The following is a 25,565-nucleotide window of genomic DNA, read 5'->3' on the forward strand; positions in this document are numbered from 1 at the left end:
TTTCTGTGCAACAATAAGAGAGAATATTTTTATTATTAAAAAAAATAAAATCAACACCCCTGAAGCTTTTGACTCTCTCACCAATGATGCACACCATGACTCCAACCAAGCAGTGTTTTTGCAGAGGTTACCTATTGAGGAGAAACAGTGCCCCCTGGTGTTCAACAAACTATTTTACACAACAAGGAACTAGGCCATAGAGTCAGTGCTCAGCAAAGCTTTCATTTTTTACAGCATTTCGGCAAAGAGCTCATCTCACACCAGACTGCCAAAGCTGGAATAAGTGCATCAGTGTGTAAGTCTGCACTACTTTATTCAGTTGATGAGTTGCACAAAACTGTTCCCGCCACATCCTGGTGTACCGCCCTCTGCAGTCTGATGGCGGCAAATAGCTTTACATTGACCTCACTTATTCTCTGAGCTATATGCATTCTAATTACAACTATTTCAGTATGCTGTCTGCATTTAAAATGTACAGAAAGATACATATAAACAATTCACATCACATGCAATGCAGTTCATATTTCTGGAATGCTCTGAAACAAGAAACAGAAACTGAATGGATAAAAGCTGTAAAGTGTTTTTAGACTTTTAAAAGTCTCGGACTGAGTGGGACTCATGAACCGTGACAAGCAGGGAGCCCAGCAGAATCCTAACAGTGCCCCAGTTTCCCTCTGCAAGTCAAGTTATTATTATTCATGTGTTCCTCAAAATAGGAAGCCTGTGAGAGGGGAAAGTCAGAGTCTGGCCTGAATAATACCATGACACTCGGCGGAACTCCCTTGTCCATCATTAGCAAGCATAGGATTAAGTAATGGGCGTCATCCATTTTGGAAGAGATCTGCAGAACTTTAATTACCTGTGTGAGCTCCCATCACAGCCCCGTTAAAATGAGAACAAAAAAAAAAAGAAAAGAAAAGACAAAAGCAGGGCTATTAGAGCCCCATGTTCAATCAAAGCTAAATTACTATTTGATTTACAACCGGATAAAATCAACTACGCCTTAGGTCACAGTAGATACGGTCACTTGCTATTTGGACACTTAGTGAGGAATTCACTACTGCGCCTGCTGATAGCCCTGTTTTAGCGATTGTGCTTAGACCTATGCAAATTAGTTAACAGTGTAAACACAGCCACAGAATTTGTGCTGAACGCAAATGCTTCGTGCAAATCCCCATCTTGATGGTTGGTTCTAAGTGCTAGGTTGTGGAGGATACAACAGACTACCACAATCTGCTATCATTTTTTATACAGATTCGGACACCTGAATTGGCTCATTAAAATGTGAAAGTTTTGTGAATAAAACATTATCTATAATGAGCCTAATTTACATAGTAAGGAGACATGTTTGCATAAAGAAAAACAAATAATCACTGTGCATCGCTACTTAAATTGGATTGCGAGTGCTCATCTGAATACACATATACACACACACACACACACACACACAAACACAAACATATATATATTTTACATGATCAATATAATGCCATGTTAATTGCACTGGCAAATAGTGATGCATGTTGTGAATAAGGTGAAGTCTAAAATAAGCCTAATATATACATTTTTCATGAAAAGTTTGAGTTTGCATGAGTTTGCACTTAAAACAAAATAATATTCACTTTGAATCACTACTAGAGCATTTAGCAACTGGTTAAACTGGATTGTGGTTGCCCTTTAAACAGCTAAAATTAGGCTTGTCTAAATGAATACAATTTGACAAATGTTCATATAATCAATAAAACGCAACGATGATCACAATGACAGTAACGCTTTAGTATGGGGAACACATTCACTATTAACTATGATTTTTCCCTCAAACTCCTAATTTACTGCTTATTAATAGTTATTAAGGTAGTTGTTGTAGTGGTTAAGTTTGGGTAGGATTAAGGGATGTAGAATATGTTCATGCAGAATAATGCATTAACATATGCTTTATAAGTACTAATAAACAGCCAATATGTAGGCTAATAAGCAACTAGCTAAAAGTGATAATTGTTCCCCATACTGAAGTGTTACCACAATGACAAATAGAGATGTGTGTTGTGAATAAGGTATGGTTTATAAGGAGCCTAGTTTACATAAAAAGGAGTGCTTGTGCTTAAATAAGAATATTCATTTTGGGTGCTCTTTAAAAATCCAAAAGTGTGCTTGCCTGAATAAATAAAAATTTTACAAATAACTGTTCACCGAATCAACAACATCAATCGCTCTGGCAAATAGCGATATGTTGTGAATAAGGTGTAGTCTATAATTAACCTAATTTACATAAAAAGAGGTGTGTTTGCACTTTAAAAAAAGAGGATATTCATTGCGTAGCGCTATTTTAACTCATTTGGCTTCTGGTTAAAGTGGATTACAGGTGTTCTTTAAAAATACAAAAGTGGGCGGTTTTGTGAATAAGGTGCTATAATGAGCCTAATTTACATAAAAAGGAGCATGGTTGTGATTTTAAAAAAAAACAAAAAAAAAACGACAATTTAAACATTTGCAAGACAGCTCCATTCTAGCACATTTAGTTATTTGTGAAACTGGTTTGTGGGTGGTTAGAGCATAAGATGCAGGTTTTTGCTCTGAAATACAGCGAAAAAGTGATGCAACTGTTTAGTGATTTCGGCCAATAGAGATTTAATGTTGGCGTGGAATTTAATAGTTTTTGTTCAATAGAGTTTGTCATATTGACCAACATTATGATTTGTGCTGCAGATTACTAATAAAGCTTGACTCTGCCATGGAATAAAAAATAAAGGTAATTGCAACTTTTTATCTCACAATTCTGACTTTATAACTAGCAATTGCGAGTTTATAACTCACAATTCTGACGTTTTTCTTGCAATTGCGAGTTTATATCTCACAATTCCAAGAAGAAGAAAAAAACAGAACTGTGAGTTTTAAACTAGGAGTCTGATAAATAAAGTCAAAATTGCGAGTTCTTGCAATTCAATTTTTTTTTTTTCTCAGAATAGCAATTGCGAGTTATAAAGTCTGAATTGCGAGATATAAACTTGCAATTCTAAGGGGGGAAAAAGTCTGAACTGTGAGATAAAAAGTCACAATTACCCTTTTTATTCTGTGGAAACAAGCTTTCATAGATCAAAGCTTTTTGGAGAACAGTAAAGCACTCTGATAACTATTATCCATTCTGCACATTATTTGATTAAATATTTCATTCATTCATTCATTCATTCATTCACACACTCAATTATATTTCACTTCATTGTCTCTGTAGTGGAGATGCCACATAACTGAGCATCACCAATCATTATGGTTACTCATATATAAGATTCTGAAGCAGTTCTTAGTTATTTTTTTGCGTCACTTTCACCATGATGTTATCATATGGTGAACCGTCTTCTTCCTCACTGTCCTTTTGCTTTGACAGCAAGGCTCTCCTGGGAGGTTTAGGAACCGCGTAGTCGTCGGCAGAAGCGTTGTATGGGTACTCGTGACCAGTTGGATCCATTACTGTGCCCAACATCTTCCAAGCATGACCTTTGACCTCCTCCGGTTCATCATAGAGAGATGGAGGCACACTTGGGGCCACACCGCAACCTTCCGGTTCATCATAAATGTGCTCCACTTTGTAAGAATTTGTTTTTCTCTTTGTGAAACGGGTTCTGATAGCAGTTTCATCTATACTGTCATAAAGCGGTTCTGTGTTTTCAACATTGCCTTTCTTGTCATTTTCACAACTGGGTTCCACTAAAGTAGGTGGAGGGTTTGATGCGGACAAAATGTCTACCATAACATTCTTGGCAATGGTGTCAAAGGGCAGCGAGTAGTCTGAGTCCTCAGGGTTGGAGCATGTGGAACGTCTGTCTATTGGTTCTCTCTTTTCCCCTGGACTTCCCCGATCTGGATCCGGCGCCATGGCCCGGGAATACATCTCATCCTCTGTGTTAGCCAAGGGACAGCTGCGGAAGTTCTTGACTTGGCTCTTACGTGGCGGAGGCCTGGTGTCCAGGGTCAGACTCTTGACTCCCGTGAGAAGCTTCTCTGTAGGGGCTTCAAGTCTGGAAATCTGAGGGTTCTGGGGTGGTTTGGGACAGTCTCTGATTGTTCCGTCAGTCACCATACTATAGACAGACGAATCCTCAGCTCTCATTCGAGGTGAAGAGGGCATGGGATCTCGTTCCACACTTGATATCTGCTTCACAGGTAAATGGACTCTGTGTAGATTGATGGCGGCCTCTACAGATTGGAAAATGGCATTGCCTTGTTTTGTGTCGAACTCAAAGTTGCCTTCCCCAGAGTCGCATCTTCGCCCAGCCTCAAAGGAGAATGTTGCCTGTTTATTGAGAAATGATGTGTAATTAGAAGTTAAATTAGTAGTAAGTAGTAAAAAGATACTCCACTCTTTTTTCAATGCAATGTTTTTTTAGAATTTAATTTCTTTTAATTTAATTAAAAAAAAAAAAAAACCTTTGAATGGTAGTGTACCTTTATAGCTTTACTGATTGATTGCCAGTGATGGTTTATTTCCCTGCTTAAAAATGCTTAAAGGGATAATTCACCCAAAATTAAAATTATCCTATGATTTACTCACCCTCAAGCCATCCTAGGTGTATATGACAATCTTCTTTCAGACGAACACAATCAGAGTTATATTTAAAAATATCCTGACTCTTGCAAGCTTTATAATGGTAGTGAATGGCGCTCCTGATTTTGTCCAAAAGTCCAAAAAAGTGCATCCATCCATCCCGATATCCACACGGCTCCAGGCGGTTAATAAAGGCCTTCTGAAGCGAAGTGATGGGTTTTTATCCATATTTGAATCTTTATAAACTAAAATAACTAGCTTCCGGCAGACGGCCTACGCAAATTGAGTAAGATAGAGAAAAACAAAACACTGGGCACGAATTAGAAGTCTAAAACAAGAATTTTTAAAGAGAAATGTCAGAGGATTTCAATATAAGATAAGAGGAGCTTGAGTTTGTTGCCTAGCCATATTTGTTTGAACCGCAAGAGGCGTCTAAGCTTATGCTACTCCTACATCCTGCGTCATACTTCATGCCAGGGGTTACTCATGTGGTGCAAGTTGACTTGCACAGTATGTGCAAGCTAGTTATTTTAGTTTATAAAGTTTTAAATATGGACATTTTTCTTACAAAACCATCGCTTTGCTTCAGAAGGCCTTTATTAACCCCCTGGAGTCATATGGATTACTTTTATGATGGATGGATGTGCTTTTTTGGACCATTCACTACCATTATAAAGCTTGGAAGAGTCAGTATATTTTTTTTAACATAACTCTGATTGTGTTCGTCTGAAAGAAGATAGTGATATACACCTAGGATGGCTTGTGGGTGCGTAAATCATGGGATAATTTTCATTTTTGGGTGAACTATCCCTTTAAACCAGCCTATTGTGGTATGCTGGTCTTAGATGGTTTAATATGGTATCCAGCACACTAGCTTAGGCTGGCTTAAGATTTTTTTTTTTTTTTTTTCAGAATTGTTTTCTATTTTCCAAATGTATTATCATTTTTTTTTAATAAAATATGTTTTCATAGTTTGTGTTGTAATTTAAAGTCATAAAATGATTGAGAGAAAATTATTTTCAAGAAACACCCTAGGATTTTTTTTTTTTTTCTTTTCTTTTTTTCCCACATGAGTGACTGGAAATCACTTTAACATCTCATCCAAAGGAGAGTGTCTTTTTACAGAATCATCACTATACTGGGGCATTAAGACTTACACAGAGATCAGGGGCCAGTTGCATAAACATAGCCACTAAGTTAAGACTGTGTCTTAAGAATTAGTCTGACGAACTAGCAGTTAGTTAAGGCTAATCAGTCTTTTTTTTTTTTGGAATCAAATTAGACCAATCTACCTTTTCATGTAACTGACTTAAAAAAGTTATGATCAGTCCTGAAGAGAAAATGAGATGACTAACTTGTAAGACTAGTATAAGCAGTTTATGCAACCAGCCCCAGGTCACACACAATGCTTGCCTCACTAACATTAAATGAATGACTGCAGGTCACCGTGAAAGTCATACCTTGTCTCGTCCGAACCTGCGGAGGAAACGGTAGGGCCAGGAGTAGAGAACCTCTCCTGTCTTAGGTTCTTTCAGAAGAAGGCTATCAGAATCAGTCCGTAACAGCACTGTTCCTTTCAGATTGCATCGCTCAGAAGCCTCTGTGCGCCTCACTGTCACCTTAAAGTCTTTCATTGCTGAAGACAACAGGGAGGAGAAGCTTTATATTAACAATGTGCCAAAAGAACACAACTCTTTCAACTCTTTTGCAAGCAGATGGTATGTATCAGAGGCTACATTCTCACATATTCAAAGCAGATTTCTTTTAATACGACATGTAAGCAATATAATTGGTTTTTCGCACAACTGTACAGATTTAGCACATGCACTGCTGAAAAACAAGCATCTTATTAGATGTTCTCAGGTAAGAAAGGTCAACACCCCATTCGTTACTGCTGAACTACAGTGTGAACTCTGTGGCACGCATGATTCCGCTGCTTCTCCAGAGGGATTGTCTATTGGAGGGCTCACCATGCAGATGTTTTTCTACACGGGAGCAGACATGGGTGATGAAACTCCATACATTTCCTGAGGTGAAGTGTCATAAGGAGATTTTCTGCTTATGTTATTCAGTCTAAAAACAGTCAGCCCAACAGTGTGGGCTATTAATTAATAGGCTCTGCATTATTGCAAATGTGGATGTTTCTTAAAGTCTGCTTTAATAGTATTGGCAACACTTTACAATTTGTTAACATTAATTAATATAGTTACCATGAGCTAACAATTAAAATGACCTAAAGCATTTATTAATCTTAGTAAATGTTAATTTCAACATTTAATAATACTAATTGTGATAATAATAATAATAATAATAATAACTATTTAAGTATTTAAATGTTCACTTAAATTCAAATATTTAAATATTTATTTAAATATATATTTTAACAAGTCATAGCTTGACCATTACACACAATGAAATATTATGTTACTACAAAATTTAACAATAAATATTTAATGCTTTATGATTATTTCATATTTCTGTTCAGATTATGATCTAAATGAAATGATTAATATGTTTCATATATTTAAAAAAAAAAAAAAAAAATTAATTGAAATTGGGTCTGAAACAAAGATAAACAATAATATGCAGTGAAAATGTACCAAATATATGTTAAATATATGTTGAAGACATGATAAACGCATCAAAGACAGTGGGTCTCATTCACTGACCGTGCGTACACATAAATTTGCACGTGAAATCTGCGTACGAACGTTTAAGAACAAATCATGATTTAACTTTTGTACTAACATTTATTCTAAATGTACAAAAAAAATGTAGGAACAACTGAAACAGTCATTTAATGTTAGTGAGGCGACTGTATATATATATATATATATATATATATATATATATATATAGCCTCACTAACATTAAATGGAAATTGTTCTGAGGATGGCACATTTGGCATTCTGAACGTGCTGCGCATCTTTAAGGGTAGATCAAGAAAGTCACGTTTGCTGAGTGTGACGAAATGAAAGGGTGTGCGGAAAGCCCTTATATGGACATGGTTTGAGTGTGTTTTATGCAAATTACTTACCTCAGGCACACGGTCACTCATTTGAAATGCTCCAAATTCATTAAGGTTAGGGTACGTTTACACGACAACAATGTGCTAAAAACAGAAAAGTTTTTCCTTTTCGTTTTTCATGTACAGACAACGTTGTCAAAATGATCCTCATTCACACGGATCTACTAAAAAGATTAAAAATGCATGTAAACTATTAACTATGACTTTTCCCTCAATAAACTCCTAATTTACTGCTTATTAATAGTTAGTAAGCTAGTTGTTACGTTTTTTTTTTCATGTATTGGGTAGGATTAAGAATGTAGAATAAGGTCATGCAGAATAAGGAATTAATATGTGCTTAATAAGTACTAATAAACAGCCAATATCCTAGTAATATGCATACTAATAAGCAACTAGTTAAAAGACCCTAAAATAAAGTGTTACCGAAAATGCTGTATTCTGAATGCCAGGCCAGTAGTCGGCAATGTCACTTTGTAAAGAAACACTACGCTCCTATAGGCTTAACATTTAATACGCACGAGCATGATGTCATCATTTTCACAAATTTGCGTTTTTGTAGTTTACACAGAGATAATAACGGTATTGTTTTAAAAAACTGAAACCCATTTTCAAAAACGTGCATTTTCAGGCTCCCAAAACGCTGTTGTCGTGTAAATGAATGGCCAAAACGCATAAAAAGTTTTCCATTTTTAGTTGAAAATGGTGTCACGTAAACGGCCCCTCAGAACGAGGTTAAGAACAAATTTGTGTGCCTACGCACGTGTTGTGAACTAAGCAGACATTTTTCATGAGTAATTCTCCTGTGTGTATAAATACAAATTATCCACGCAATTATTAGTGAATGAGACCCAGTGATCTTGATATAAGAAAAAAATAAACACCCAATTGCATATTTTTAAAGTTTTGTCAATACGTTCATTCGTGTTACTGTATGTCCCAGGACATTTGTCACAATTTACTTATGAAGCTAAAATCCATAACATGGCAAGATTATTGGTGCCCTGCTGTTAAGAAACTTTAAAGTACTACTTAATTTTTTGTCTTTTATTGGCTAGAAGAGTATAAACAAGAGAGGCGACGACGGGAGGGGAGATAGAGGAACAGAAACAACAAAGGAAGTCAAGCTGGGTCTTAACCTTCGGTTGCCTGAGATATAGCTACAAGTATTACTTCATGCCATCCATCGTTTATGCCAAGGACTAAAACTCTGTTGCATAACTCTGTTGATAAAGACACTGGAAAGAGGAAGAGAGAGAAAGACAAAGAGAATGACAAAGAGTGCGATGTGGTTTGGAGGTATCTTTTTCCGTTTGAAAAATGTGGCTACTCCAGCCACAGTCAAACTTCATTGAGAGGAAGTATGCCTTTGCAAAGACAATACGAGCTTCTGTTTGCAGCTGTCAGAACAGAAGCGAACACTCCACACCTCTCGGCAAATGAAAAAATGACACTTCCTGCAAAAGAACAAAAAAGCCACAGTATACACAGACTAGTGTAAAAATGTAACAAGAGACGCATTTCCACATTTGCATCCTGTTGTCACTGAGCAACAAGTGGTAAGATTCAAATGCAAGATTTTCTCTCTCTCTCTATTGCTCTACACTTGGCATTGCACCAAATTTACGGCAACTGTTTTGTGGTTGTAACCCCCCATTTCCACCTTACTTTCCACATGACCTCATTTGCATAACATTATCACATATTTTATCTCCTTCTCCCTCCAGGTGTGTGTTATGTTCAGGAAGTTGTAAAATCATAAATGTACATTTGATGTAACAACCCATTTCTTGTAGGCATATTTATAGAGTGGGGTCTAAAAGTCTGAGAGCACTTTCACTGCACGGCAGCATAAACAGGGAACTTTATCAAATAAGATGAAGGATTTCTTGTGGCATCCAATAGGATTTGCTAGTAGAAGGTTACTAGGCTACTGGTCAAGCATAAGGTTACCACCAGCCAGAGAGAAACCCTTTCCTTAAAAAGTATTGAAATATAATTTTTCCTCCCATCTCACATTTTTACATCACAATCTCCTTTTAGGGGCTCCGTAATTTCTCGATTCATAAAGGCAAAGTGATATACTATATATATATATATATATATATATATATTTTTTTTTTTTTTTTATTCTTTAGTCGCAAAGTAGTCATCTGTGGAAATAAAATATGGAAAAAGAAATAAAATGTAATCGTCTTGGTTTGGGGTTGGTGAGTTTAAAAAAAAAAAAAAATAATAATAATAATTAAATAAATGAATACTTTTAGCAATGATGCATTAAAGGATTAGTTCACTTCAGAATTAAAATTTCCTAATAATTTACTCGCCCCCATATCATCCAAGATGTTTATGTCTTTCTTTCTTTTGTCGAAAAGAAATTATGGTTTTTGAAGAAAATATTACAGGATTTTTCTCCATAGAGTGGACCTCAACGGCTACCAATCGGGTTGAAGGTCCAAATTGCAGTTTCAATGGAGCTTCAAAGGGCTCTACACAATCCCAGCCGAGGAGTAAGGGTCTTATCTAGTGAAACAATCCGTAATTTTCTAAAAAAAAAAAAAAAAAAAAAAAAAAAAAAAAGTGTATTTTTAACCACAAATGCTCATCTTGCACTAGCTCTGCGACGCGCCACACATTACTTAATCACTCCGAAAAGGTCACGCGTGAGGTAAGGGAAGTACCGCGGTAGGGCGAAAAACTCATTTTCACATCGTTATTTTACCTTCTTTTTTTTTGTAAAGGCCGTTTGACTTATGCCCTGTCCAAATACCCACACTTGCAGTCTTTGCACTTGACCACTTGTCTACTTACATTATGTATTTCCTGTATTTGGCTCAAGTGTTCAAGTAAGCGTGAAGATTGTAAGTGTGTATAGAACTTTTGATTACCCAAAGGGTAACACTTATAGTGTTGCAAAAAAATGCAAGTGTTTACAGAGGTTTTTTTGATTATTATTTTCAAAACTTTCCATTTTAAAATGAACTTCTAAATGTCTGTTCAGTGGTCGCTATTTTAACAGAAGACACAATATTAAAATTGTGGTGCTTTTAATTAAGTGATAAAAAGCAGTTGCAAATGTTGTACAAAACACACATAGCCTACTCATCTTTGCACTACGGAAGCCCTAAACGGCCATGGATATTATTTTTTTTTCTATCTTGTTTTCTCGTGATCACAAGAAAATCTTGTGATCTCGAGAAAACAAAAGTTGTTTTCTTGTGATCACGACTTCATTTTCATAAAAGTTATTTTTACAATGATTGATTCTGAAACACACTGCACCCGGAGTCTACTGTTGCTATTGTAACGAACGCATCTGATCGACGGATAAATCATGTGCTCTTATATTTTGTGGATATTTCAGAAAAATGTTTACTTCGCTTAATAATAAAGTCTAAAATAAATAAATAAATATAGGCTAATCAATCACTGTTCAATCAATGTATGCTAAACATTTTATTTGTGTAATTAAGATGTTTAAATAATCAACAGAGCATTCAACATCTTAAGCGCAGGCGGAGTGCCTTCAGAAAGATGCCAGATTATTCTGTAACTATTCTAAAAACTTTTAGAGCTGCTTGGATTAAACCCTCATTCTTTTGAAATAAAATTATATTACATAATATGTTTGTTATTTTTATTCGTCACGTAGGATAGGCTGTGATATCATGTGCGATAAGCTGTCTTCCTCCTCCTAGCTCTTCCATTAAAAAGAGGTGCAATATTCCAGATTTCCAGAAAAAACAAAACTTTAATCCAGTTGATATAGGCTAAAACAATCTTGGGATGCTGTTTAAGAAGAGTGTTTATGTGTATGTGTGTGGTTTCCTACAAAGAAAAGTAGAAAATACAATAGTTTACACACTATCACTGAATTAAATGATAGGCCGCTACACATCTTTACATAGGCTATAAATCATATTTCTTATCAATATACTTTGAGTGACACAGTGAGGTAAACTAACACTGAAACTGCGATGATTAAAATGGCGTCTTAAAACTGTCGTGAGTCATGCATCTAGCAGTCAGAACGTAATGATAACAGATACACTTTCAAGTAAAATAATCATATTCAAGCATTTAACAGTTAAGTTAATTACTTAACGCACACAATACTGCACAAAATAAAGCGATCACGAAGACTCTCTCTGTCCGAAACTCGTACAATCTGGGCCAATATGAACTAATACAGTAAAGTGGATATTTACTGCGCCCCATCAGTTATATCTGGTAATATACTGCCACCTGTTGGCACATTTGTGTAACTTAGAGCAGAAGTTAAGTCGTGATAACAAGAAACCACCTTTGTTTTCTTGAGATCACGAGAAAATATTGTTGTGATCACGAGAAAACAAGACAGAAAAAATAATAATAATCCATGGCCGTTTAGGGCTTCCGTATTGCACCAATAAAATGTGCAACACTTTATGTTGTACTATCAAATTATATGTAATGTCTAATGAATTTAATTTACAGTGGAATGCTTTAAAAAGACATCTCGCGATTTCAGGGCACGCAAGTTCCCGAACATAATGCATGATGGGATACACTTAGCCTCGAATACCGCTCCGAAGCCATATTTGAGATAGTGTGGGTTTAGTGTGCGTCAAGGGCACAGCACTTTGGCGTTTTTAAGACATAGGACAGTCTTACGTACTTACTTCCTGTTGCGTACACACACTCTCAAGTGGCCGCAAGTGTGGGTATTTGAACAAGGCATATGTTTTTGCACGTTCGCTTTGTTAACACTTGCTCGGTACTTCTGCCTACGTCACGCGTGACCTTTCCAACATGATTACGTAATGTGTGGCGCATCGCAGAGCTAGTGCAAGAGGAGCGTTTGTGGTTAAAAAGTGTATGATTTGTATTATTTTTTTATTTAATGGCTGGGATTGTGTAGAGCCCTTTAATGCTGTAGTTAAACTGCGATTTGGACCTTCAACCCGTTGTACCTCATTGAAGTCCACTATATGGAGAAAAATCCTGGAATGTTTTCCTCAAAAACCTTCATTTCTTTTCGACTGAAGAAAGAAAGACATAATCATCTTGGATGACATGGGGGTGAGTAAAATGTTAATTCTGAAGTGAACTAATCCTTTAACTTGATGAAAAGTGACAGTAAAGACATTTATAATGTTACCAAAAAAAATCTGTTTCAAATAATGCTATTCTTTTGAACTTTACAATCATCCAAAAAATCCTGAAAAAAATGTATCACGGTTTCCACAAAAAAAAAATAAATAAATAAATAAACAATAATAAGCAGCACAACCATTTTCAGCATCAGTAAGAATAATGTTTCTTGAGCAGCAAATCATCATATTAGAATGATTTCTGAAGGATCATGTGACACTGAAGACTGGAGTAATTAAGCTGAAAATTCAGCTTTGCATCACAGGATAAATTATGCTTTAAAATATTAAAAACATTCAGTTTTTTCCCTGAACGATGATGTGAGCTCCTGTTGCACTTCCTGATTCAGCATGACTGACCTACAATGGTGTCATTTTTCACAATTACGACGAAAAAAAAAAATCCTGCACTAACGTCACTAGCAGAAAGGCAGCGTGATATAAACAAACCAGACTAGAACTGAATATGGCGTGATGGCAGCTTCACATTTTCTATATCTACCGCCTCTATGGCAGGCAAAGTCTTTCAATTCAGTAGAAAAAAAAATAAAAATCGCTCCTCTTCATAACTTAAGGATCACGTCCAACAAATGTGGTGATTTTTGTTTATATCTATCTTTTGAAATAGTGTCTAAACCTGCTACAGTACAGACTTTCCTCTATGTCTTCCATTCTGTTTTTTTTACTTCCTGCCCTCCAGCTGAATTTTGCGTGTCATCAGAACCACGTGATTGCAGACAAGCTATATGCATTGGTTCATGCTTAACTAATGCACAGATAATCTTAAGTTATTGTTTGACTCATGAAGTACTAAACCATTAAAGGGATAGTTCACCCAAAAATTTAAATTTGATGTTTATCTGCAGGGCATCCAAGATGTAGGTGACTTTGTTTCTTCAGTAGAACACAAATGATGATTTTTAACTTCAACCGTTGCGGTCTGTCAGTTGTATAATGCTCGTCAATGGTAACACCATCTATAAGAGTCAAAAAAACATACACAGACAAATCCAAATTAAACCCTGCGGCTCGTGACAACACATTAATATCCTAAAACACGAAACGCTCAGTTTGTGCGAGAAACCGAACAGTATTTATATAATTTTTCACATCTAAAACACCACTATGTCCAACTGCCTTGCACATCCGGTGTGTGAGGTCTGAACGCGCGCTCTGATGACGGAAGTGATGTCTCGCGCTTATACTTCAATGAGTGCGAGACATCACTTTTGTTGTCAGAGCGCATTCAGGATGCGCAAGTTAGTTGGACATAGTGGTGTTTTAGAGGTGAAAAATGATATAAATCCTGTTCGGTTTCTCACACAAACCGATCATTTCATGTCTTAGGACATCAATGTGTCGTCACGAGCCGCAGGGTTTAATTTGATTTGTCTGTGCTTGTTTTTTTGACTCTTATAGATTGTGTTCCCATTGACAAACATTATATGACTGACAGACCGCAACGGTTGGAGTTAAAAATCATAATTTGTGTTCTACTAAAGAAACAAAGTCACCTACATCTTGGATGCCCTGGGGGTAAGCAGATAAACATCACATTTTCATTTTTGGGTGAACTATCCCTTTAATAATTACTGCATAAGCAACTAATATATCTGACTGAGAGGAAAAGTTGCTATTGAATGAGTTATCACAGATTAATTCCCTACATCTACTATTAACTAACAGTGTAAATTAATGTGTCAATGTGTCGAATCTGAGATCTGAAAAAATTGACAATCAAGCTGTGATAGTGAACCACGTTCTTATTCTGAGCTCCCATTGTTTTTGAATCTATCATGTGGTTTAAGATACTATGAGATCTGCTACTGTTTGATGTGGTTTACAGTTTTTAAGTCTCACTAATTTCGACACAGGGTTTATTTTAACTGATTCGTTAATATATAAATTGCGTTTGTTGTGAAAATGGTGAATCCTGAGAAATGTTTGCATGTACTAAACAAAGCTGTTGTTTCACAGTTCCCTTCCGATCATCTAATTCCTTGTGCACCCTGTTACCCTGCTGTCGCTTGACAGAACAAGGCCTTCTGATATTTAAAAATGAAACAGATGGATTTTATAAACTGTCTGAATCTGAAACTCCCCCAAGCCCGATACATTCCAAAGAGGAGAAAGCAACAGAACGCTGAAGCTCAGAAAGACATATGGGCTAAATTTTTGCAGACAAAAAAATAAGTCAATTAGTGTAATGAGATCATTTAAACGCTATTTCTGAATGCAGCCACATATAGTAACACAATCATCCATGATTAAACAGTCAGGGTTGTATTCATATGTCCAATGAAGTTCGACTGGCTGGAGCAGATTGCCTGGCACCTGCGCTGCATCAGTGATGTATGTTTTTGTACTTCCACTTCTCCTTTTGACTGTCATCGGGCTGAGAGCCACAATATGAAATATGTCCACTGAGGACTTTTATTTTTCTTTAGGGATGTGTTTTGGTTATTTTGTGTTTATGCATTTGTCTGTCTGTAATAATATTGCACAATGCTACTGTTTTTCTTTTTTAATCAAATATGCAGCCTTAGTAGCCTACATAAAAGTCTTCTTTCAAAAACATTAAAAACTCTTAACAACCCCAAAGTTTTGAACAGCAGTTTATATAAACATAAATTTGTTGAAATGAGATTTTGAATCCAAGAATTCCAATGCAGACTCAGACATTTGGACCTCACTGTATTTACTGTACATATTTACATCCTCAAATATTGCAACATTTTAAAATAAAGATTAGAATTTGATTGATGAAATCAGATGATTCAGAATCAGACACAGCTTTGACATATTAATGAGAAAATATGTGCACAGTCTGTTAAAAAAAAGTCTGCTAGGCAGTTGTTTTGTGTAACTGCAAAAGAGCTATTTTTCGAAATGACAAGGTACACTAAACTAACCATAAAACAAACAGCACTTACCCATCATTATTGATGAATTAAAAATAAAAATAGATGTAAAGGAAGTCAAACAGGTTACAGAACCATCTTTGAGAACAGCAGGATATTGCACATTTACAGAGGTGGTCAATCTGCTAACAAACCGGACACTTGTGTGATATTTTTTTCCACCACAAGTGAACAAAGATGAGCCACAACTTTCCACTACGTAATAGTGGAATGAAGAAGTAACTTTTGGTTCACAATATTCACAGCACAAAATGAACCAGAAGTGTCAGACTAGAGAACAAGCCAATCTCGTAAACAGTGCAGAAGCGGTGCACCTAATCAGTTAGAACTGACCTCTGTTACTGCCATGAGTTTGACTTTCTGCATGTCTTTTTCACAGAAACTGGCAGATGAGCTGGCTGTGTGACCTTTTTAAGGTACTTTACCAGCTCATCCACCAGAGCAGTGCTACATACAACTCCCTTTGTGACTTTAGTCTTGTGTGCATTCATAAAATTAGTAAACAAAATAATTCCAAAACAACTATTGTGTTTTTGTACATACTGTACACTTTCTTACCAGTTTCTCTGCTGCAGTAGAGGGTGTTGTCCGCCATTGTTACATCTTCATATTCACCATGTAAACTGTTTCCTCTCACTGCTCCTCTGTCTGCCCAGCTCATCTACAATAAACCCAAATATACGGCAGTTTATAACAGGCATCACAAAAAATAATATACCCTAAAGCTTTCATTCACTACTGTAGAGGATTTATAGTTTGATTGTTCTCGTCAGATTTGTTAGGAAACTTCATTTGTACTTGCATTTTTATGTTATGTCCGTGAACACAGAAAAGAAGATTCGGCTGCTATTGCGGCAGATTTTACTTGCTTGTTCAGAAAAATATTTTGCATACATATCTTTTTGTCTAGGGGATTTTGGTGTAGCATGACAGATCCGCCCCAGTGTTATCATTAACTAAAAATAAATCTATTGAAAAACATTTTTGTTACTTGAAATAAAGCTGAAAATAAGATTAAATATAAATAACAGATAAACAAAAAATTTGAAAAAAAAAGTACTAATAGCAATGTCAAAATAATCATAAGAGATGCTTCATATACATTTTATAGACTCTTCTGAAAGAGCGAACAGCTGAGCTCAAGGCCATTTGTTCTATATTACAGCAAAAATATCTTGATTTTGATGGTCCCCTTTAGACATTCTGTTGACTATAAGTAACGTTGAACCTACATGTCAACTAACGACCATCAGGGTGAACGTGACTTCACAAAGTACAACATGTTCCTGGATCAACATCTTTGTTGATCCTGGAAAGTCAAGTTTAGGCTTACAACCAGGGTGAAGTGCTTCTACATCGGTGCTATTCAGCTATCATTTTCCTCTGATTTTAGGGATAACTTGTGGGTAGGGTTAGGTTTAGGGGTAGGGATAGGATTAGGACTAAATTTTCAGACAAGAATGTTATTCCAGGATCAACAAAATATGTTGATCCAGGAACATGTCTTACTTGGCAAAATCACAATGACCCTCTCATTAGAGTAGGCCTATTAGTAGAGTATTAGTACACTGTCTGCTTAATATCTGTAGGTAAATTTGCAAGTACATGTCAACTTATTCTACTAACCCAAACCCCTTATTCTACTAACTCTAACAGTCTACTAATACTCTAATGAGAGTTAGTTGACATATAGGTGCAGCGTTACTTATAGTCAGCAAAATATCTAAAGGGGACCATAAAAATAGAGTGTAATCTATTTCTTTTTTATTTAATATATACAGTCTTGGGGATGTGCTGGAGTAGAATTTACAAAGTGTTTTACTCTTGCATTGTCAATACAAGATCTTGACCAAAAATTGGTAACACTTTATTTTACAGACCTGTTCATGTACTTTACCAGTTAACTGTAACAGTTCTTGTAATTACAATAACTGGGTAATAACCAGGTACTAACTCTGATCCTATCCCTAAACCTAACCTTAAAGGGATAGTTCACCCAAAAATGAAAATTATCCCATGATTTACTCACCCTCAAGCCATCCTAGGTGTATATGACTATCTTCTTTCAGACAAACACAATTGGAGATATATTTATATAATATCCTTAGTCCCCCAAGGTTTATAATGGTTGTGAATGGGGGGGCCGCGTTTTGAAGTAAAAAATAATGCATCCATCCATAAAAAAAATAATCCATATGACTCCAGTGGGTTAATAAAGGCCTTCTGAAGTGAAGCAATGCATTTTTGTAAGAAAAATATCCATATTTAAAACTTTATAAATTCAAATAACTAGCTTCCAGCGGACGACCGTACGCAGAATGCGCAAGTCGACTTGCTCCTCTTCTCTTATATCGAGATCCTCTGAAATTTCTCTTTAAAAATGATCGTTTAAGCATATAATCCATGACCGGTGATTTGTTTTGCTCTATCCTCTGCGCCTCCGCGTTCTTCATTACGTTGTGCGTCAGGTCAAACGATACTCTTCCACCGCAAATCGACTTGCGCATTCTGCGTACGGTTGTCCGCCGGAAGCTAGTTATTTGAATTTATAAAGTTTTAAATATGGATATTTTTCTTACAAATTGCATCGCTTCAGAAGGCCTTTATTAATACACTGGAGTCGTATGGATTACTTTTTTTACGGATGAATGCATTATTTTTGGCTTCAAATCGCAGCCGCCCCATTCACAACCATTATAAACCTTGGAAGACTAAGGATATTTTTAAATATAACTCTGATTGTGTTCGTCTGAAAGAAGATTGTCATATACACCTAGGATGGCTTGAGGGTGAGTAAATCATGGGATAATTTTCATTTTTGGGTGAACTAACTTTTTAACCCCTGTAGTTATATTACTCAGTATTTTCTTAGATAAGTACACGTACAGTAAAATAAAGTGCAACCCAAAAATTGATGAATGCATCTCTTGATAGAAATATTACACAACATTTATTTCCATCAAGAAGTGCATCAATATTTGGTCAAGATCTTGTATTGACAATTCAAGAGTCGAGCACTCTGTAAAGTCTTCTCCAGCACATCCCAAAGACTCAGGTGCCAATTCATATGTGAAAAGCATTCTTTATGCTCCGTCCCAACCATTCTTTCACAGTTTGAGCCTGATGAATCTTGACATTGTCATCCTGGAATATGGCCATGATGTGTCTTCCTACATGGTTGTTTAAGAAATGAAAAGCTACACACTCCATCAGTTAGGGTTATAAGATCTGCTGCCAAACATATGCTAGAAACATAATAATCACTGCAATAATGGTCCAATCATAGACTCTTATACATTTGCCTATTTAAATCCAAACAGCGACTGATCAGCTCTGATATGGTGATCACAGGCAACGGTAGGAATGCCTAAAAACCGTCAGATTTATCTGCACAACTTAAATTAAAAAACTAAGTTGAGAGTTAGAACTTTAATGTCCAGTACAAAATCTGGGTCCTGAATAAAAACCGTTGCACATGCACAGTCCTAAAGCACTCGCAATTACAGCTACAACAATTACACATCAGCAAAATATGCTCTTTTTTCACACTTTTAGTCTTTTATCTGCAACTGTCATCAACACTCGTATGTGCTATGGAAATTCTCTTTACACTTCTTTATTTTTGCACCAACTGAAATGCAGTTTAACTTCACCACATGAGATTTGGACAATTGGCTTTTGTTGAGTAACCACACAGTGAGCCAAGAAACACTCTCCAAAACTGTGCCAAAGTGATCATATTATGTTCCACAAAAGAAACCTTCACAGCATAAAGCCGTATTCATTTCCCCCAATGCATTACATCAAGCGCTTCTATTCCACACAGCGTTCCTCATTCAACAGGCACAACACAGCTTCTACTGTTGGCTTTCTGTAGCACCTCTTCAGATTCTAATTCTGAAAGACAGCAGCCTTTTTTAGGAAAAGCTAAAAAGCTGGAGAAATCATACATAATCTCAACATTCCCATTAGTTTATTTCAATATGGGTCTGCTCTTGGCCTGTTGGTAACATGACCAATTAATCAGTATCACAGACAGAACACCAGTAATTAATATATAAAATTAATATGACAATTCTTAAAAAATGAAAACGTTTAACTTGCAGATAGTACTGGTGTTCTGTCTGTGATACTGATTAATTGGCCATGTTACCAACAAGCCAAGACCAGTATTGTGCCCATATATTGAAATTATTGTTTCCCAGGGTAGGGATTTGAACAAACCTCTAAGGGTGCTTTCACACTTGCAGTTGAGTTCGAAGCAGGGCACGATTCACACGAAAAATTGGTAATGTTAAAGCTGTCGTGTGGACCGGGATACCGAATCTGAGACTACCTGCAGGAGGTGGTCTGAGTTCAGTTCCACTGGATCTGTGGAATTTGCCTGAATGTGAAAAGCAACTCCGAATGTGAAAAGAATGTGAAAAGCAACTCCGACTCGTGTGCACACTTGTTCAGGAAATAAGTAAGCAATTTTGCATCCTGTTTGCTACCTCAATTCAAATGCATTAATCAAATTGGAGTTTTAAAGGCATTCTCATTTCAATTCTGAATGGTGCACAATTCTTGCTGGACAACAATATCCAAAATTTAAAAAAAAAAATCCATAGTCTACAGGAGGAAGCCCAACTATATCTAGGGACCAAAACATAATTTCAACCACTCAGAACTTCCTTAGCACTCTAGCATCTCTCACATTTACTTCAAGTGTTCATTAAAGATGTTAAAATGTAGTTCAAGTGGATATGGAACTAAAGAGAAGAATGTAATAAAAGTATTTGAGCTCAATCAAAAGAGTGTGGGGTCAGGCCATCAGGTGGGTCATAGTACAGTACTGCTGTGAGTGCTGAAATGAGAAATTATAAGTACAGATCCTTTCATAACGGTTGACTCTTTGAGTACAGGCCCCTTTGCTCTAAACATACTCTCATAGTTCATGTAATGTCATAAAGCATTTACTCTGACTCATGGCTAGAGCAGAGCAAGAGCAAGGTTCTGCATGTTGCAACTGTCTGATGAGAGCTTATATACCTCTAGCATCCATTAAGTCAATGTTACTTGGCATTTACTTCCTTTATTTGAGCTATAACGGTCACCCACAGCACACATATGCATGGTACAATGAGATATGAAAACAACTTCCCTTCTTTAAAGATAGAAAAAAACACTTGTCTGCCAAATTCATGGGAAACAGAAGTTCTTCTTTGCACAAGCATTAACTAGCAGTTAATGTGATTCAGAGTTCTGTGATTCACACGAGCAAGTTTCTGAAGCTTTGAAGGGCTTTTACCACTGCAATTTGAATCCTCACGTCTGCAGAAATTTAGCATAAGGAGCTGACAAGCTTTCAGCAAAGATAGAAGGCAGAAGTAACAAGAAGGCAACAAGAGTTTCAAAGTACAAACGCAACTTTGGTTACAAAGCCAGGAACACAAGACAGGACAAAACATGGAAACTTTGATATAACCGTTCTACACTGTTGCAATCCGGTTGTCAAGTGAGCCGCTACACCACAATATTCTATAACAGGAAAAAATACTGGAAAGAGATGATCACACAATTTAAATTCAGTGTTAAATACCGGAAAGGCGATTTCACACAGTTTCTGGATCCAGTCATCCAGTTCAGCTGACTCGACAGCGAAAACAAATGTCTTTTCTGTTGTCTCCACCAAAAAGGGTCCACAATCCCGTGGACAGCCTTCGACATCAGACTCCGAAACACGAATGCAGTCGTTCATTTTTATCACCTGTAAAAAACAAGAAACTCAGGAATTGAGGTTTAAAAAATGCTTGCCAATAAGTGGAACTTCAATTCAAACGTTTAGACAGCCTATACACTCAATATGCCTTTTAACTGCTTAAATAATTTGATGAGGTGAATTTGTATCATACACATCAGAAAAATTTAAATATGCTCAAACATGATCCAGATTTGCCATTTGGGTGGGTGGGTTGATGTATGAGCATTCTCTCTCTCTTTTTTCTTTTTTTTTTCCCCAGACCTACACATCATGCAAATGCTTTAATTTCAGAAGATAGCTTTTTTCTTGACAATTCTTTTTTTGGGAGAGGGTATTTTTTGTTTGTCATATCTCATTGCAGAAATGGGAACAGATTTAATGGTACTTCCTTTGAACTGTTTGTACATGTCCGCCCACACAAGTCATGTGTATGACCCCTCACAGAGTTTGATTGTTTGTGTTCCGTGACACATCAAGGAATTACATGACTGTCAGATTCACCACATCTTATTTATGTTCTCAGTACAGGGAAAATTTGAGCTCCACGGTTTGTTGTTTACCTTTTTGTTTTCCTGTTTGCGGTTGGCTTTCTCCAGCGTGTTGCCAACTCCATCTTTAAACTCAAAGAACTCAAGCCGGGAGATGGAGCAGGAGCTCTCTCGGTACAACACAGACCAGACCTTTCGCCATTTCTGAAAGAGAAAGAAGATGAATGGAAAGTTATGTAAACTGTGGCACTTTTACTTACATTGTCCTGTAGGCATGAAGAAATGAGATATAAAACTAATGGACCTTATTACATTTCAGGATGTCTACTGTCAACTAACATTAGAAGAAAGCCTCTAACCTCTGGTGAAATATATTAGTCATAAAAATATGACATAAAAAAAAATGTCTTGTGACACTTGTCTCACATGTCAATGAGTAAGCTTAATCATTGCATAGTACGATTAACATTGCAATACCCCACAGCGTCCATATTTGTTAAATAATGAACTGCTTTATCTTTAGCCAAATCATTCACATGGTTAGACCTGGATAAATCTGACAAGTTTTATTTCATCTGGCATGTATAGAAAATCTACTGTGACATGCAAAAATCAATTTTAACATTAAAAACTGCTTATATAACTGCACTCATACTCAGTATAAGCACATCAAGGTAACACATCTTACCCACTGACACACTTTATCCTACGCTCCCTCATAGTAAACCGAAAATAGTATTTATAATGTCAGCGATCCAAAGTATAACCATGTTTTTGCAATTTAGCTTGTGTTTAACCTTAAAATTGGAAGTGGTTAAAGGCAAAAATACCCAAAGTGCTTCCTAAAATAAGGGCAGCATTGTTTTTATTGGAAAAGACCAATAAAGATTTTTGAATGAAAAGCAAACAGTCAAACTAAGCCCAAAAGTAAAATATGTACACATATCATTGTAGAATACGAATTAAGATGAGAACTTGTTACAGCTTTAACATTGGTTCAAGTGCCTATATGGTTGAATAATGAGGGTATCAATTGGTAGTATTTAAAGTGTGGGATTCCTCAGGCAGGAAATACCCATAATAAGATGAATTGTTCAGAGAATCTCTGTGGTACGGTATTACCAACCATTTCAGAGAAATTCACGGCCTCAAACAACACATAATCTATTACAGATGCAACAAACTACTTATGGTTTCCTAAAGAGACAGCCCTGATCCTATTGCTAACATTAGCTCACTTTAATGGACTCCAGCAGCCCATAAGTCCTCTAAATTATGCCAACAGGATAATTCTGTATTGCAGTCCCATATGGTGGAACCAACACTATTATCAGTAGCATCAATCAAAATGAAGTGAAAATGGTTTTAGATGAGAATATTAACGTGTTAAAGTGGATCACGTTCACAGTTCAGGAAGTTGTTCATGACACTGCCAGTGAGCTTAATATGATTCATGAATTTCTCTCTTATTGTAATTGCTTTATAGATATGTAGTATTTGCTGACAAACATGTGGTTCAAATTAGGCAAAGTGAAAGCAGCTAATTGAAATTTATAAACCAAGCCCATCAAGTTCCACACAAATGTATAATACAGAAGTCCTCTTTTGATTACATATTTATCTTTTTCATTTGATTGACTTTGGAATAGAATTTCTGGCACACTAAACACTACTAACATGCATATTGCAAGATACTTTTACACCCTTATAAAGACGTGAATGTCAAATCTCCAAATCAATCATTGATAAGTCTTCGGTATTGGGTATTAATGCAAACCAACCAATTCAATATGTTCCCCAGCGGTTTAAAAAAGAAAAGCAATTCCTTTCCATGAGGCCTTGATGTTTGGGTAGGTATTTTAAACCAAATTTGCAAACTTATCAACAATGTTTTGTTACCATTATTATTTTATATTGTATTCTTTCATCTATCTGTCTGCAATATGAACAGCGTCTCTGCAATTTTAAGAACAACCGCAGACAAAATTGTTGTTGTTATACAGGAAATAAAGAAGGGGCAACTGTCCAGTATTTTGCAAAAGAAAAATCTGCAATTTTAACATAATAAAAAAAGTAGTCAAGCATCCAACAAAAGGTTTCACTATTTTGTGATAATTTATGTAATGGAGCAGCTACATCCTGCACTTAGGCCAGTTGATTTTAGGACAGCCTTTATTTTGTGCTATGACAATACTTACAGACAGACCATTATTGTTCTCAAAAACATCTACGCTGAAAGAACACGTTCTTTGATTTTTGTCTCTTAACGTTTCCCCAGCTGGAAGCCCCCCGGTAAATAAAACACGTTCTGTCTTACCTTCCCAAACCGCTGCTGTTGTAAATACAGCATCCCCTTCTTTCTAATGTCCTCCTCCATTTTTCTCACAGGTCTCGTCTCCGACCCAGCTCCTAGAGACTGTCTCATCTAGTGTAACATACTTCTTCTACTGAACTTGCTTGTGACGCAAACAGCATCTCCAAGTTCCGCCATATCTACTTCCTGTATAGCCCAAAAGAGTTGACGCTTCTTTGCAGAGCTGTGCAAGAGTGTGTGTTGAAGCCACAATGATTACTCAAGATCATCAAGTTTCCTCATGTTATGTTGTACCTAAACTAATGGAAACAATAACACATTTTAAATTTGAAAACAATTTAAACCAATTAAACTCATTGAACACAAGGAAACTGGGCAAATTAAATAATTTTACATTTTTAGGTTGATTGCACAAGGCCTGAGGATATTGTTCTCTCATATTATTTATTTTTTTTGAGAATTTAAGTAGTAAAATGTTATTCATTTCCAAACTATTCATCAGGCAGGTTATGTTAGGAGTGTCACTGATTTATATTTGTCACATAAGAGCTATTTTAAGATCTGAGGTCTTATTTTTTTCAGGGTCTGTGGCCAACTGCAGACTTCCTGTTCTACGGAGTGTCAAGTTTCCATCACACACACCAATTTACCAGCAAAACAGTAAGGGGTACTTATACTGACCACTGCCTGCAGCTCTCCAGTTGTTTTAATTATTAACTTTTGTCTTGCATATTAAATAATTTATTTTGTATAATGAACACAATTGGTCATAGGCTAATAGGTTTACTGTGTAACTAGATAATATTTAGCATGTGTGCATTTGTTGTGTGGCTTATGAGTTTCTGTAAAGCTGCTTTAAAAGAAAATAAATTGTGAAAAACACTTTTATGTGCTTTTGTAGTATAGGTTACACAATAAAGGCCTTTGATATAAAATGTATTTAATTAAATGTGTTTAATCATCATGTAATGACCCAATTCCAGTACTATTCACTCATTAGGCCTCTGCCTTTTGGCCTGCAACATTAATGCAACACAGCTGTCAGACATACAAACAAAACCCTTTTCTCAAGGGATGTTTGTATTTAGTTGACCAAAATCAGATTTTTCTAAAGAAAAAGATATTCAAAGATATTCTAAAGAAAAAATGGATACTTGCCTGTGCAAAAGTTGCCACAATGATGACAATAGAATGCTGTGGGTATTTTCCGGCGAGCTATATGATCACTAAAATGTTTTAAAGAAGATTTTAGCACGTTGCTATATTTGTTACTGTATGTAGTTACTATATTCATCTGGGTGGTTGCTTACTATAGTACAAATGAAATGAGCTGAAATTAGTCTCTATGATATTCAAATTTATCCGTCAGTGCCAGTTTGAGCTCCTTGGTTTATCATTAAAG

At 36.2% G+C, this 25,565-nt stretch overlaps 1 protein-coding gene across 1 annotated transcript; it reads right to left on the reverse strand.

Annotated features, from left to right (window-relative positions):
- On the reverse strand, positions 1-24,330 carry dok2 (docking protein 2). Its single transcript, XM_051904584.1, has 6 exons — positions 24,167-24,330; positions 21,922-22,053; positions 21,200-21,367; positions 16,177-16,279; positions 6,001-6,176; positions 1-4,288 (listed from the first exon to the last, which is right to left on the reverse strand). Exons 1-6 carry the CDS (start codon positions 24,272-24,274, stop codon positions 3,299-3,301), a joined length of 1,677 nt encoding a protein of 558 aa, XP_051760544.1. The 5' UTR covers positions 24,275-24,330; the 3' UTR covers positions 1-3,298.
- Between the last annotated feature and the right edge of the window lie 1,235 nt (positions 24,331-25,565).

The sequence above is a fragment of the Ctenopharyngodon idella genome, chromosome 8, assembly GCF_019924925.1.
Source record: "Ctenopharyngodon idella isolate HZGC_01 chromosome 8, HZGC01, whole genome shotgun sequence".
In the NCBI taxonomy this organism is placed as follows: Eukaryota; Metazoa; Chordata; class Actinopteri; order Cypriniformes; family Xenocyprididae; genus Ctenopharyngodon; species Ctenopharyngodon idella.